This window comes from Corvus moneduloides, chromosome 2, assembly GCF_009650955.1.
Source record: "Corvus moneduloides isolate bCorMon1 chromosome 2, bCorMon1.pri, whole genome shotgun sequence".
NCBI classification, from domain to species: Eukaryota; Metazoa; Chordata; class Aves; order Passeriformes; family Corvidae; genus Corvus; species Corvus moneduloides.
Window position 1 is genome coordinate 101,447,509 of NC_045477.1, and position 16,848 is coordinate 101,464,356.

General features: G+C 36.2%; 1 protein-coding gene across 2 annotated transcripts in view; it reads right to left on the bottom strand.

Moving 5' to 3' along the window:
- Positions 1-16,848, bottom strand: part of NLGN4X (neuroligin 4 X-linked) — a 171,905-nt gene that overhangs the window by 6,337 nt on the left and 148,720 nt on the right. For both annotated transcript variants that reach the window (XM_032100581.1, XM_032100580.1), the window contains 2 exons: positions 9,457-9,642; positions 6,772-7,561 (listed from right to left, as the gene is read on the bottom strand). In XM_032100581.1, the coding sequence (XP_031956472.1) occupies positions 6,772-7,561; positions 9,457-9,642 (976 nt within the window). The remainder of the gene's footprint in view (positions 1-6,771; positions 7,562-9,456; positions 9,643-16,848) is intronic.

A 16,848-nucleotide genomic window follows, 5' to 3' on the forward strand; every position in this document is an offset into this window, starting at 1 on the left:
TGCGGTTTTTGGGGTGGTTTAGTGTGCTGAATTTTTTTTAAATATTCAAATATATCTAATCCTTCCCATTTCAATAAGATATATAAAATACAAACTAGGGGTTCTGAAGCTGTTATCATTCCTTCCTTCCTTCCTTCCTTCCTTCCTTCCTTCCTTCCTTCCTTCCTTCCTTCCTTCCTTCTTTCTTTCTTTTCTTTCTTTCTTTTCTTTCTTTCTTTTTCTTTCTTTCTTTCTTTCTTTCTTTCTTTCTTTCTTTCTTTCTTTCTTTCTTTCTTTCTTTCTTTTTCTTTCTTTCTTTCTTTCTTTCTTTCTTTCTCTTTCTTTCTTTCTCTTTCTTTCTCTTTCTTTCTTTCTTTCTCTTTCTTTCTTTCTCTTTCTTTCTCTTTCTTTCTTTCTTTCTCTTTCTCTCTTTCTCTCTTTCTTTCTCTCTTTCTTTCTTTCTCTCTTTCTTTTTGTCTTTCTTTCTCTCTTTCTTGTTTTCTTTCTTTCTTTCTCTCTCTCTCTTTCCTTTCTCTTTCTTTCTCTATTTCTCTTTTTCTTTCTCTTTCTTTCTTTCTCTCTCTCTCTTTCTTTCTTGCTTTCTCGCTTTCTCTCTCTCTTTCTCTTTTTCTTTCAACACAGCCAAATTGTGTTAGTTTGGAAAAAAAAAGATAATTGATTGGTGATTGTTCATCCCAGTTCAAACTAGAGGAGTAATATTCCCTTCCAAGCAGTACAGAAACAGATGTATGCTGCTACTTTGAGGGATTCTAACATGCACTGAAGAAGGAAATAAAGATATTTCTTTTGTTATTAAGGAACAGACTGAAAGATCTGGAAAATCTAAACGCAAAGATACTGGCCCAATTCAATATATTTACTTTGACAGAACTTTGGGGCTCAGTATATAAATTCTAAGGCAAATTAAAAATCAACAAGGTTATCAAAATGTGAAACATTTTTCTTCTCAGAAAATACTGCAAGAGTTCTAGCACAAAATCTTGTGTCATTCCCCCTTGCTGTTCCTATTCATATCACAAAAAAACTCGGGGAATGGTCCTATAGAGAACTGATTCCTTAAGTTAGCTCTTGTAAACCAGTTGCAGTTGATACACAGTATAGGAGATGAAGAAGCTGAACACTAATTTTAGAAAGCAGCCAGAATGGACATGCACTTTTAAAATTTTTAGTGGTCCTATAAAAATTACATCAGATGACTATTTTAGCAAATAACAAATTGGCATTCTCACTGTGGTCCCTTCCAGCCTTACCATTTTCTATCGTGTCATTCCCTTCCCCTACAAAAAGCCTAGAAAACAAGTAAATATCTGCCTCCCTTTCCCTCCCTTTCATCCTCTACCTCCATCTGTCATTTTTAACTGTATTTATTAGGAGCAGCCAATTATGCTGCCGCCTCCCCCAAACACAAGAGAGAAAATAACATTACCTGAGTCTGGGATTGTATTTGAATATTTGTTTACATGGCTGTGTGTGGGCATGAAGTTGTCCATCGAAACAAGAAACAGGAAAAAATCAGCTAGCCCTACAGACAAGTAATTTCTTTGCTGAGGATATCAGAGCTCTGCAACTGACATCAATTCTAGGGCTGATCACTTAAAAAATGAATAAAATGGTCTGAGCATTCTGAATTTGGAAGATAGATATCTATACGATTTTTTTTTTTGTTTACAAAAAAGGGGAATAACTAAGTCCAGTCCTAAATAAAGGATCTGATAATGGCCTTGGAGCTTGGTTTTATAGACTAATGATCATTTGTGAAAAATATTCAGTAGACATAAACAAGAGAATTTTTACTTTCCTTGGCCATACAGCTATGTATACTGCAGAAAATTCATAAGATTACAACTTGTGAAGTTTTTTTCTTGGGTAGTTGGGCAGCTTATCCTACTATGAACCATTTTCCATTTTTATTGGTAGGAATAAAACATAGATGTACAGACAATCATTTCTCCTATCAAATCATCTGTTCAACAAAATTCTCGATCTGCTACTTGAATTTCAATTTTTCTCTTGCTTTTTAAGACTCTCACAACCCCTTTGTGTTTCTAGATGTTCTTGAGTCTCAATTGTGTAATTTCATAAAAATAGCTGCTAGGAAACCTTCCTTTAAATACCCACTACAATCATGATGATAACAGTATAATCTGAACAATATATTTCCAGTTCTGTACTTCTTACAGTATGGGCTCTCATAGGGAGAAGATTTCTTGTTTCCCAATTTGCCAGTTGGTAGAGAGGTTTGGTTTTTTTTCTTGATCTTACTGCTATAACAAGATTGATGATTATTATTATTTATTTTGCTCTCTCATTACTTATTTTTACCATCTTTAGAATTCAAACAGCTTCTACATCAAAAAACGTCCCCATCACGAAATGCCTGAACTTCTTTTTCCGTACGACAGAAGACCATATCTTACCTAAGGTATATTTTTGTTTATGTGCAGAATAATCCCATCTCACCTGTCACTTTTTTCCTCCAACTTTGTCTGCACCAATTTTGCACAACTTAAGATGTTGCTGTATATTGTCATTCAATTCACACCTCATGAGCTAGAGGTGTAAAATCAAAGCATCAATTTTTTCTCGGGTGATATAAAGTAAATATGCCTGCAATGGATATTGACTGAAGAGCAACACACACTCCTGTTCACAAGGGAGATTAGTAACTGACCTGGAGGGCAAATGAAGGAACTGGGTGTTTCATATGTGATGATATTTTCATGGGAAGAATGATGAATTAAGAAGTTTTCTCATATCCCAAATTCCATATCAGATGGTAAAATACCATTTGTGTCTTAACTACTTCTGCCACAGCATTGACTATCACTCAGGACAATGGAACTGTTACATTAATGCACTTGAAGTGTTATAATTTTTCTGTCTTTCTCTAACTTCAATGGAGAGCAAAATGTCTTCACAGTTACATAATCTTTGTCTCCAAGACTCTGAAAGGCCTCTAGATACTTTATTTTCTTTCAGTAGTACTCTTTTCTCCATATGATGGAAAGAAAATGGAAGAGAGAGAAAAACTGGCTTTTCTTCATCCTTCTGTTGATTCTTTTCATGCTGTCACAATACGAATAACGGCACAGCCATTCCTGCTAGAAGGACTGGTACACAGGCATATTTTCCCTTACCTCCTTTCCTCAATTATCACCAGATCCCACTGCTTCCCTGCTCCCAGTCAGCTAAGGACAACAGCTGAAGACTCCTTATAAGTACTAAGGAACACAAACCATAACTACACTGTTTTGTTTGACTAACACAGATTTGCCATTGGAGAGAGTTATTTCTTCAGACAAAAAAAAAAAACATCAAAAAGAAGTGCAACAGCCTCATCAAAGAGTTCACTGAGAATTGATTTGAAACTACACTTTAATAATTGCAAGTTTAATCATGTCTTCTATTAGAGAACCCAGCTGACTATAAAACACAGACATTCTTAATAACTCAGTTAGGTTTGTGCTTCAGAATCCATGGAAGCAAAATAATTCTGGAGTATTTATCTGAAATACAAAGGAAACAAGGATATATCCTTTAGATCTTTAACTTTCCCAATATCAGCACAGGCAGAGCTGGATGAATGGGAGCAAGAGTAGAGTACTGTAATTCCTCAAAAAACAGGGCAATTTTTAGATAGATAGATAACTCTAATGAGAGCAGGCTTTGAATCTACTGTGTGAAACGTCACATCCTTCTTCACAAGAACATAGATGCCACAGTATCTATGAAGGAGTGGCACACAACCCCTCACATTGTTCACTCTTCCCCTGCTGATGTGTCTGCAAAGGAGATAACGTGGCCCTAACAAACAGAACACTTGGCATATAAAATTACCATTACAGTTAGGATAGCACCACAGGATAGCAGTTAGGTGCTCCAAGTGCACCTCTTGATGAAGCTCTCACATATAATTCTGTGCATAGTGGAATTAAAAACTGTATTTTCATGTCATTTTTGTATCCCAAATGTAGTATCTCAAACTTACTCTATAACAAATTGTTTTCCTATTTCTAAGGCACGTTAGAAACATAGTTTTGAAAAGGCCAAAGGAAAGACTCTTAATAATAATAATAATAATAATAATAATTACCATAATAAAAAAAAGAGTCATAGCTAGATAGAGAATGGAGGATTAGCAAAATGCGGCTTCCAGCTTTCATTTCAAGCACAAACCATTTGCCATTAAACACTTTAATTGTCACTTCCTATTTGCTAGCTGCAGTAATCGACCTCAGAGTTAAGCACAATAAAAGCACTGTGCCCTGTGTTGTATCTTTCACCTGCTGATTTTACAAGATTGACCTGCCCTCCAAACCCAGCCTTGGCAGTAGGCCCATTAAACAATGTGTCTTTTTTAGCAACGGATGGCCTGTCATTAAAAGCCTAGCACAGTCCATCTGAATGATGCACCACCTGAGCCATAATTATGCAGTAAGTACCTGGATGCAGCCTCTGTGCGAGAGTCATCGAAATTGGAAAAGACTCAAAGACATTAAAAATAAATAAATATATCTGCAGTTTTAATGTTCAAGGCTTACCTAAAGAGAAATGTGAAATAATAAAATCTTTCAGTTAAAAGATTTTTCATGTGTTGCCATGGGTACAAACACAAAGCAAGACAAGTTCTATCCTAATAAGGATGGGAAATGATCATTAAAAAACAGGGAGGGGAATAAACCAAAGCAGAGCAAAAACAAAGCAGTCTTGAACTGAATCAGTCATCTTGAGAGTTGAAGGACCTGAGTGTGTACAGGGATTTCAGATTGTAAGTGAGTGAGTAGAGCAGAGCACAGTTACCCCAGAGAGCCCCTGTTGCTCTAGGCTCGAGGTGCTACAACCTTTGCCTTTCTGTTTGAGGAACCAGAGGTGCAGAACAAATATAATCTTAAAATACTATTTACCTCCAAGTATTCTATTGTACTATTCAGAACAATTAATCGTTCACACAAAGAAAGAAAAGACCCCATCAAGGTAATACGTATTGTGTTGCTCTTTTCCTTTCCTTTGAAAACTGAAATTTTACAGCTAGAGGTCATTTCTAATGACACATCTTTCAGACTGCCTGTAAGGGAGTGAGTCTGTAATAGAATATATACACCATTCCTGTCTCATCAGCAATGGGAAAGTTTCAGAAATTACTAATGCCTCTCCCAAAACACCTGTTTTGCCTTTAGGTGTAGCATGACAATGGCTTTGTAACCAGCGAACTGGGTATAGCCAGCTGGAATTAGCTTTTGAGTAGCAACAGATGGAAAGTGAAATTATGAGTAATGGTGGCAGCTGGGACTGTGAGAAGCTCCTGTCAGCCTCAAAAACTGCTTAAATACAGCTTCTTAATCTACAGGGAATAGTCATAAAGTAATTGCAAACAATAGTGAGATCATGGAGATCTTGCATCTCCATAATAATTCCAATGAGGTATATTTGTAAGCATCTGAAGTCCTCTATGTATATGTGGCATTTCATCTACCAAAATAAAGACAAATTGATGTTATCATCATCTCTGAGCATGTGGTACAGCCAGCATGCATCACTGTCTGTCCATAAACCATGATTTCATCATGAAGTTTGCCTATCCCAGTACTGATGACTTCTTGTTGCCAAATACATCTAAATATTACACAGTTAATTCACTTTTGTTGCTGAACTCTGGGGTTTCTGCATCCAAAAGTACCTGTTTGTCTAATATGCAGTGCAACAGAAGCGCTTTTTTGCCTTGAAAGTTGTCCTGAAGCATTTGATTGGTTTTTACTCAATTTATGCTCGAGGTTCTTGTTAAGACTGCAAAGTCTCTCTCCCTTGAACATCATTTAGATTCATGGAAGGCTACAAGGGCTGCTAAATCCTCTGAGTGCTTCAAAATAGGCATCTGAGGTTTTTTTATATATCTGCACACCGCTCACTGCAGTGCAGTAAAGCTGCAGTTTCCAGAGCCCAATCCTACCATTAAACATTCAGTGGAAAGATTTACAGCCCTTTTGTGCCACAAGTATCTTTGTTTTAATTCAGTACTGAAGACTCAAGGTTAACAAAAAAGCCCTTGCTGCTGAATTAAAACACTGCAATACTCTTTAAAGGAATGCTATAGGAAGAGAACAGAATTTATGAATATTGCTCACAGATTAAGCTGCTTTGAGGGTTCTTTCCTTGATGTTTACAACTCTATTTCAGCAAAATATTGATGCCTTTATTTTGTTTTGTAAGCAGAATTAATTTAAATTTTTAACCTTCTCAAAGAAAAATTTATATCTAAGTCTCTTCTTCATTCCAGTCAAGTACTTATTATTGCCATTATAGCCCTCAGAGGGAAAAAAATTTCCAGTGTCTGCCTTTCTGTTCTAATTCCTCCCTGAGTCGTCATCCCTGTGAAGGTCACTGAAAAACAAGAACTTCCTTTCTTTTGTAGCAGATAAGTGCTATCTGCCTGACAGTTCCTTCTTCAAGTAGCAGACATGTTGCCTCTGATTTTTCAGTATCTTGGTGAACCACCTTTTCTCTGAGACATGTTTTTTGTCTTAGTAATTGTCCTATTTTTTGAACTAAAAATAAAGTGTGTTACTATTCTCACTGAGCTACTAAAGAAAATAGTTTGAGGGAACACACTAATTAAAAATCTATTAAATATGAATAAGCCTCATTTACCTCCTGTCTTAACAGAAATATTTCTATACTACTACTTCAAAATCAGATTTTGAGGCCACTGGAATGGGATACTGAGTATTTTAGAAGTATGCTATCAACAAAATGAATGCTGGGTGTCACACTTACCCGGTTTTGGCAAAGTTAGTCCAGTATGTCATAACCACTGCACTGAGCATGACATCATTCTTGGAAAAGTTGCAGTTGAAGAGTTCTGTGGGACCAATCATAGGAATCCCAAACACATAAGGGACTTCATCACCATGAGCTGAATCAGCCCAGCTGGGTTTCATTTCACTTTGGCAATGGTGATAAAATGCATAGAAATATGTTGGAGATCCATACTGGGCATGCAGGTCAGCTGTGGCAACAGCTGGAGCAACCCACTGGTGGTCTGTAAAAAGAGCAACCAGGGTCTTCCGTCTTGTTTCGGGGTTCTCTTTGTCTGCCCAGTCGGTGTACATGAATTTAATGGTCTCTCGCAGTGTATCCTTCCCTTCTGGATAACCATATAGATTGTCCACAAAATTGGAGACAGAGAAGTCAAAATCATTGGGAGAAACACCATCTTCATTGTCTACAATGCCATCCACAAATTTTAAACCTTCCCCTTGATTCACACCCAGCATTATATCATAGTTAAGGAATTCCCCTTGCTCCATTAGAATCTGAGGGTCGTCTGGAATCACATCTCCATCTATCACAGGCCCAAAGGCAATATGGTACGTGGCTGGAGTGATAGTCTGTTGAATGAGTTCTTTGTAATTCTTATTCCGCAGACATTCAACCAAATCAGTGGTATCCAGCATGTCGCAGCCCACTTTATCTGCCAATATCCGAGTGTACTTGGCAGGCTGATAGTTCACTGCCCAGCTGGACAGGGCTGTTCCACTCTGTATGATTGCCTTTTGGAACAAACCTGCAGGTGCAAATTGTTTAAATACAGATTCAATTAGATATTAAAAAAAAAAAAATATATATATATATCAAAAAAATGAAAAGTATTTTTTTCCTAAGGAAACAAAGCTTTGATTACAGAATCCCTAAAGAATGCATACACTGAAATTTCAAATCAATTTCCATCAATCCTACTCACTGCTCCCTTTTTATGCTATGGCAAATAGGCTACTAATTAAAATCCCTCCTGTTCTTGATGCTCACACACATAAGGCGTGAAGGTTTCAGGTTACTCTTTCAAGAACAAAACTCATTCTTGTACTGCAGTTTTCTTGTGTCCTTGATGGAAGACCTCTGGCTTTACCACATTTGTAGTCCTGTGAAAATTTCTTTGAAGGACTGGCAGCTAAAAGCAATCATATCCTCTTTGACATGTAAATGACACTCATAAATGAGCCTTTCAGTAGTTTAAAGGTCAAATTAAAATTACACATTCTCATTTTCTTCACAAAATCAATGCATGATACTAGCTTGAAAAAATCTGCTCTATTAAAAGCAATTTCATATGTTTGAATCTTCTACTCTGACATTTTTTATTTACCATTTAATTTTTTAAATTATTCTTGTGTCTATCTGTTAGCACTGCCTATATGCTGAATTTTGTGTGTGTGTGTGTGTGTAACCGTGCCTATATCTTGAATTAAAATATATTTAAATTTTTTTGCAAGAGAGTTAGATGAGATTCAATGGCTCTTTCTGGTTGTTTTGTGTACACTAATATAAAGAGAAATGAAAACCCAGTCTGAAGAGCTTCTTTGTTTAAAGCACTGAAAGGCGAGGGAAGCTTGCTGGTGAATCTGCCCCATCCTTTTTTTTTTCTGGTAAGATCACAAAAATGGCCTATTTTATATTTAAACTGAATAACTGGGTATCTTCTGCACATGGTTTCTACTGTCAAGTTCTTAAAATGTCAGACAGTAACAGCTACCAAAGCATGTGGGGATTTTGTTGATATACCTTTGAGATTATTACTGAATGCACACACTACAAAATTTCAATGATTTGATCAGTAAGGTTTTTCATGGTTCTGTCTGCTTGATTTTGGCATGGCTTGGCCAACAGTTATTCACTGAAATCTTATTTGTATCAAAAGACTGAATTGTCAAACATAATTCTATGTATTTCAAAATGAGGCGTGTTTACCAGTCATCCTGCTGTAACTTCTTGCTAGGGCTTAGCTTTCTGTTACAAATTTGTCTGGTTTAATGTGATAGAAATGGCATGGATTTATAAATATAATAGGTATTTTGGTGTTTTCTTCTTTTACCAAGTCTTTGTAGATTTGGTCTTATCACCAGGGATATTTATGGTTCAGTACTGGTGCTGTACACTCTTGGGGTCTGGGTTTGGGTTTTTTTTGGAGGGTGAGGTGTTGAGGGTAGAAATCCCACAGCTGACTTATCAAAATCTTAATAACTCTGCATAGGATCACACAGTACTTGTGGAGAGTTAAATAACGTTTTAAGTAAGGCTTAGTTATGTTTTTACTAAGTAAGGAAAACATCTATATATATGTTGGAAGTGCAGCCAAGAGTGTACAAAAATCAAAAAGGTCACTGCTCTTTTCCATTTTAATTAGGGCAAATTCTTTGATGGAAGAGCCAGTGGAATCTGCTGATAAAACTAGAAAAAGTATATTGCCCAAGGCATTTGATGCATGAGATTTATGTTGTAATAGCATTTAGTTTTCCTTATAAATATATTTATGTTGACTAACACAAATCCAGAATTCTAGCTAGTAGGTATTTTACAAATATTACAGACCTCATGTAATTCTAATTCAGCCTACCTCATTTGGCACTTTCACTACATTTTAACATTAAAAGAAAAAAAGTCCTTTGCCTAGAGGGTTGTTACCTTCTGAATAGTGGGAGAGTGTCAGCAGACTGACACAGGAAGCTCCTGCCCCAGATCCAAAAATAGTAACTCTCTTCGGGTCTCCTCCAAAAGATCCAATATTTTCTTCAATCCATCGTAAAGCTTGGATTTGGTCAAGCAATCCATAATTGCCTTTTGCAGCTTGGTCCCCAGTACTTAAAAAACCTATAAGGCAAAACTCCATAATTTTAGTTCACCAGATACAGAGTTAGCTACAGGGTATCTACATATTTACAACACGTCTTCCCATCTTTTCATCTTCTGTGCTTTTTTTGTTTGTTTGTTTGTTTTTAAAGGTCACGGTCCTAGTTAAATGTCTCCAGCACAAGCAGAGAAACTCATTCTGTGTGCTGTTTAGCTTTAGTTTGTTTTTCCCTAATTCAGAGGTCCCATTTATGAAGAAACACTATTTCCTTTCTGAAATATTTCTGTAACAGTGCAACAATACAGAAAGAAGATTTTAAACATTTTATAACTGATGTGAGTAGAGTATAAAGCCTTAGGAAATAATTTTTGAGCAAAGACGTGAGATAGCCAGTCTATGAATGAGAACAATACCCCCTAGCATATTAATTTAAATACTTCTTACCAAAATTGTCCTGAACTATGTAGCTCTTTAAATTACTGTACTCGTGATATGGATAGACATACTTGGAACAGAAGAAAGAGGGCTGAAGTAAAGGGAACACAAAAAAGCCTAGGAAAAAAAATTACACTTCAGTTTCACAGAGGATATTTATTAGGAAGAATGCAGGTAAATCCATGGCAATATAGCCTTTGGTAGGGAGATTTTATCTGGACAAATCACGTTTTGTCTTTCTCCTTGGAAATTGCAGGGAAATTGCACTGCTGTTTTTTGTTCCTGTGCTGTGGTTATCAGATTCTAGAAACAAAGCATGCCATGTTTGCTGCTTGTCTTACAACTGAGAACAAAATGACCATAAGATTAGGACTGAGATTAATTTTGGTTTTTTGTAACCAAGGTGAAACATTGCAGTTATCCCTGCTGCCTATCATTCACAGTTAAGACCTTCTGCTATGTTCAAATTGCCACATTGAGATGTACTCACAGTCCTCTCTTTAACTCCCATAGACCTTTTCCTGTTAGACAAGTGCAAAGTCAGAAGTCTATTAGAAAGACCTTACAGCATATGGAAGTTTTCAGATGGACATTACTGATTTAGGCACCAGTGACAGCTGTCAAAGACAAAACAAAGACATCTCTTGGCAGGTTTTTTCCAGCTAATTATCAGTTCAGACAAATTTTCTAGAAGAGGGATACAGGACTCAGGGAATCTGTGGTCTTGTGCAGTTTGAAATGTGTCTGTTATCATAAACCACCTGAACTTACTGTAACAAAGACTTCCATGATCCTGACTGGTAAGGGTGTCTTAGGTCCCTAGGGAATAAAAAGACCTTGTGGTACATTTCCTGTGCTTTGGCAAAGGGGAACAGATCTCTTTGCACTGGCAGTAATAATTTTTTTGTTGATAGGAAGAATGAAAATACACAGGGAGGAAGGTATTCACAATATGGAGGAAGCAGAATACAAATCATATGCATATTTCTAAATAGCATTTGATTCAGCTTTTTCATTGAAAAAGTCTCTAATAATGGCACGCAGAGTTACAAGAATGGCAGTAACATTTTTTTTTCTCTTCTATACCAATGGAGAAAAAATAAGCTATTAATCCATAGTTGTCTCAATTTATTTTTTTAACAGATGTGTTTTTCTCTTTTTCACATGCCTTTTTTATTGTTTAAGCTTGTCAAAGAAAGAGTAACCCATTTGCTGGCTTTGTTGCTGCAGCTCACTGCAATATTCTATAATTAAGGCTTTATTCAATCAGAACTATGACATCCATTGGATAAAGAGAGTGTTGTAACCTTTAAAGAAGGGTGGTAATTAATATTCAGAGCCTAACCATGTTTTAGTTCTACTAGCAGCATGAAGCTAAAGCTGATTGAACTTCATAATTTTGAATTCTTACCAAATATACTAAAAGGTGAACTGGATAAAACTGCAGTCAATGGATATCTAATGTTCAACAGATGAAGATTTTTTTTTCTGTTTTTTCCACAGTTCTCTGCTGATTCTCATTAATTGCAAGAACAAATTTTCTTAATTTAAAAACTAATCACCATGGCAAAGAGTCAGCCCCACATGACACAAACTGAATTCATAAATCTGTCTTTTCTTGAAAAGGATATATTTTCTTTCATGCTCTGAGTACCAGATCAAAATATTTCTTCAAAGCTATTTGAAGAAATTCAGGCAAATAGTAACTATTTGTCCAGAAATACACAACACTAAGAGTTTTTTGGTTTTTTTCTATATTACTTCAGTGAAGAGAAAAAATGCTTCTTTAAACCGAAGTTCCTGAAGTAACTGTTTTAATGTTTCTCTGACTCTATGAACAAAAAGAATTCAAGAAAAATGCTTTAGTTTTAAACTACTAGATAGCAACAGTTGAGGAGAAAAAGATTACAAATGGAAATTGCTGGGAATTTTCCTTTTCCGCAACTTTTAAGAATGTACGTAATCAAAAGCTATATGCTGTCACTTGCACTGTTTTGATAATGCAGTGAAGACACAAAGCTACACACAAGGCTCCTTTAGATCCCACTTAGACAAAAAGAAATCCCTAGTTCTATCTTTATAGCTGGTTTTCCCATATGCTACAGAAATCTTACTGAGATACTAAACAAATCCCAACATACTAATGGTGGTATTTCCCCTTTACTACTAAAAAGTCATGCAGAGACCCACAGGGACAAGTAGAAGGGAAATATACCTATAAAATCCACACAGTTTACTTTTGTCCAGCTCCAGCCTTGTCCAGTGGTTGGAGGCCATCCCTACACTAGCACAGTTGGCAGAACTTCAAGAGTCAGTCTAAAGAGAACAGGTGGACCTCCTGTCCACTGTACACGTTTCATGTACTTTATTTCACCATGACCACACTACTGTCTGGTCCATGGGCTGAACAAATGACTTCTCATGGACATATTGCATAAGGGGAAGGACATCTTCCCGCTGAGGCTCACCAGGAAGGGTCCAGGCTGTAAGGAACTCTCTGCAATGTGAAACAATGTGCAAGGAGTGATGACAGTACTGAGGTTTTCTGTGGGAATACACTCTTGATCTGAATTAAAACACTAATGTGGACATGGTCAGGATCAAAATTATATTTTCCCAACAACAGAATTTCAATTTAACATACACAGATTTAGGAAAAAATAAAGACAATGGAGAAAAACCCCTAAACACCATTTTGTTAAAGATAGTAAATAATGATCTGAGAACTACAGCTTCACCCTTAGAGAAAAATAAAATCACCAAGATAACTGCAATCTTGCAATAATTTTCATTTTTTAAAAATATTTCTATGACCTGCTTTCACTTTCTTTTTAAATTACTAAAAAAAAAAAAAATTCACAGCAACTTTCCTTTGACATTTTGCACACAGTAATACCCAACATTACATCACTGCAGGAAAAGTCCATTCTTTATCTTCATATCTTGGCCCCTGGGCCTAATGCATATTAAATCAATTTGATGGCTGGCTGAAAGCATAAATTTCAACTGTGAATGTTTCTCCACTGCTTTGTGCCTTTTACTCTCTCCCTCCCTTACGACCCCCAGGTAGGGGGACTGTTTCCCAATGGAAACAGATGAGGTTGACTTGATGTGTGAAAGCTGGTGTTATCTTACTGGCTCAAAATAGTATCAAAACTTACATTTTGGTACTGGTAAACTGCACTGACTTTCAGATTTATATAAAATCAGAAAGTCAATCAATTATTTTGATTTAAGAAGGGAAAATATAAATAATAAATATAAATAATGAAGAACTTGATTCTATCATGCATTTTACTAGCAACTACAATCAATTTTAAAAGTGCATCTTGAAATAAGGTATAATTTTCTTTGTAAATTAAGTACTTTTGCTTCATCTTCTGCCCTTCACAGGATTTCTTAAAAACAAAATGTTTAATTTCTGAGATATAGCTGTCACATAAAAAATAATGCCAAACATAGTAAGACACAATAAATAGCCAAGATATCACAATGAGAAATTAAACACCAGGAAATCTGTAGAAAATCAACAAGCTAGTGCATTTTGAATTATCTAACTTTTCCTTTTTAAGCCCCTGCTGTATTTTCTGAGTTCACATTTCTTTTTTCTTTATGCCTTTTCATGACTGTTGTCCAAGCCTGAATAGCCTGCTGCAGTTTGTTTGTCAGGCAAACCACAAAGATTGATTTGTCCAGCAACTGATCAGTACCATGACATAAGCAATATCAATAAGATACTGGAGACTTTGCTTCAGAGTACAATCATGTCTGTTTTGTTTATATTTGTGAAATACCAGAGTAGGGGCTTTTCAAAGCAAAGAGCAACTGTCAAGCATACAGCAGAGCCTTCATATTTTCTAATAGATTTTGTCTGTACCTATCACATTTACCACTGTAAAAGTGGACCTATTCAAAAGTGAAATTCACTAGGGATTACTGAGAACATAAAGACTACAGGAAGACCCTGAAATATAAATAGTTGGAGAATAGAGAAGCATTAGAGGGAATTATCATATAAGTTTGTCCTACACTTGCCCTTCCCTAACCATTCCCAAACATCCCCAACAGTGTTCAGAGACAGGATGTTTGGCTGGATGATATCTTGGTTGGAATCAATATAACTATATATTCCTTTTTTTTTGTTTTAACTCTATGTCTATTAACAGTACCATGTAAACTTCACTGCAAAGCCAGTGGGATGCAAGATAGAGTGATGGTGCCCTTGGCACAGGTTTAGAAGAAAAAAATTCCTGCAGCATGACTGGCCTATGCAAAGCTGAGTAAGCATCACTGCTGCACCTGAAACATCTACCTAGAGACTAAAACAAATGAGAGGACTGTCGACTGGCTAAGTATGGGTCTGTACAGAAGTAATGTTACATAGATACTTCTTCATCCTGAAAACAGAACAATGCCTTTCCTACAGCTGCAAATTGTTTGAAATTTGCAGGTGCTCCTGCCAGAACAAATGTTTTAATATTCAGAAACTTAAATAGTAGGATAGCCTGTGATTCTGAAATAGTGGTCACAAAAGGGAATTTCTGCATGCTATGGCTGTTTACCCTATCCAGCTGCAAATAACACTCATTTAAATTTTAACTCAAGTAAGAGAAATAAGAAATAAGAAAAAAGACAACTTACCCTAAAGTTTTCATATGAGTTCATAGATTATGTTAAAATATAAAGGACAGTGATGCTTTTAATTCAATTCTCTAACTCAGGCTTAAGAAAACAGTCTCTTCTGAGTCTGCCTTGATGGATTCTTTCAAATTACTTCTATTGGGAAGACAAAACCTGAATCTGCTTGTTTAGAAAGAACATCTAATTACTGCATGCAGTACAAAAGAATAGATCAGAGATGGTGAAGTGAGAATATTATTATTTGTTTCTATATTGATTCAGTACCAAAACCTAAAGTCTATTTTTTACAATTCCAGGAAAATATCTTATCTTAAATATATAAAAGTCTTTTGAAAATGATGCCTTGAGAGGCCACCTAAAAACAGAGACTAGACAAGGATAAGGGAATAAAAGTAGTTATTTATTTGAAAGGCCTTCAAAGGTCCCTGGGGAACCAGAGGCTACTGCCAAGATGGACCCCAAGATGGACAACAGGTCATGAGTTCTTCACACTTCTATAGGTTTGGTTCATTCGTGTATCAGGGTTAATTCTCCAATTAAAGCTTCAGTTAATGATGTAATTTCCCCAAGTTTGCCCCCCCTTTAGAGGCTTTTGGTTTATGCTTTTGGGCCTAAGACGGTCTGAGTGTCCTTGGAGAGCAGGCCTGGAGAGGCTTTGTTATGTCTACCTAGCACAAGAGAGCAGAAGTTAACAGGCTACAAGAAACTTTCAGAGTTACACACTAGGCAGTACAGGATTTGAAAAATATGAAAGTTAAAACCTAAGGCATCAAAAATGTCCTGGATAATAGATGTGTATAAGATGAGAAAAGAGGATACATTTTAACAAGAATTAAAACCTATTTTTATGCATATTTCTAAAAAGGGAAAAGCTTCTTAACATAAATTTATCAGAACACCAGGGAGATGAACAGTTTCCTTCAGTCAAGCCATTGTATTCTACAATGAAATATTTTTAATGAATCTAATTGAAATTAGTACATAAAACTTAAACGGCTCTTAAATTTGCCCTGTTCATTGCAAAATTCTCTGAAGCTATTGTGCAGTGAGGTTAGGCCAATGAATGTTATCTAAAATATTAGAGATTTAAGATATTCCCACCATTCAATTCTACTGTCATTATTCATGATGAGTAGCACATAACTCTATAGGAAGTGTCACTGAAGAAGCTTTTGCCAATCATTAATAACGTAGATTTTTTTTTAAATATAGTAAATAACAATGTCAGAATCAAACATTTCAGAAAGCATTCACTGATCTACTGTCTTCTAACCTACTATTTATCCAAATATTTCACAAGTTAAACCTGCAATTACATAATATACAATCAATAAAACAGCAGGTTCAATTAAAAGGAATACTGTTGAATACATTATTAACAGCCTGATTAACACCAAATTAAACTAAGCTAAATCAATTCATTGCTCTAGGAATGTTATTGCCAGGGAAAAAAAAGTGTATGTGTGTTGGAGGAGAGACTGATAAATACCTGGTCTCGTCAGCCTATGATTTGAAAATATTTCATTATCACTGATCTAGATGGTCAAATCCAAAGGAATTTAACAAGAAAAATGTGCCATCAGTACCTATGAAGCAGTAATACAGTTTCACACTCTTTCTCCTCAGATGAGAAAACATGAAAAACAAACAAGAAAAATTATAGATTGAGACAAAGCACAGTAAGTGAAAGAAAGAGAAAAAATGTAACTAAAGGAATGGACAACATTTGACATCTCCCAAAAGCGTAGTGAAGGCTTGCCAGCCTCTGAACAACAGCTACTTGGAAGCCAAACCCACTCCACTTCTTCCTCTCACATTGTGTCTCCTGAGCGTGATGATACAGCATGGGACATCTCCTTGGTCAGTGTGGGTCAGATGTCCTGGTTCTTGCTCACCCTCCTGAATTCTTGTCAACCTCCAACTTACTGTCTCTGGGGTAGCGTGGGAAAAATAAAAAGCCTTGGACCTGTGTAAGCACAGTTCAGCAGCAGCCACAATATCAGTCTATTATCAACACTATGTTAGCTATAGACACAAACCACATCATATGGGCTGCTCTGAAGAAACTTAATTCCATCCCAGCCAGGCCCAGTACATTACTCCATTGCACAATCTCCATTTCTAAAGCATCTGGTCGCTTTGTGGAAGTG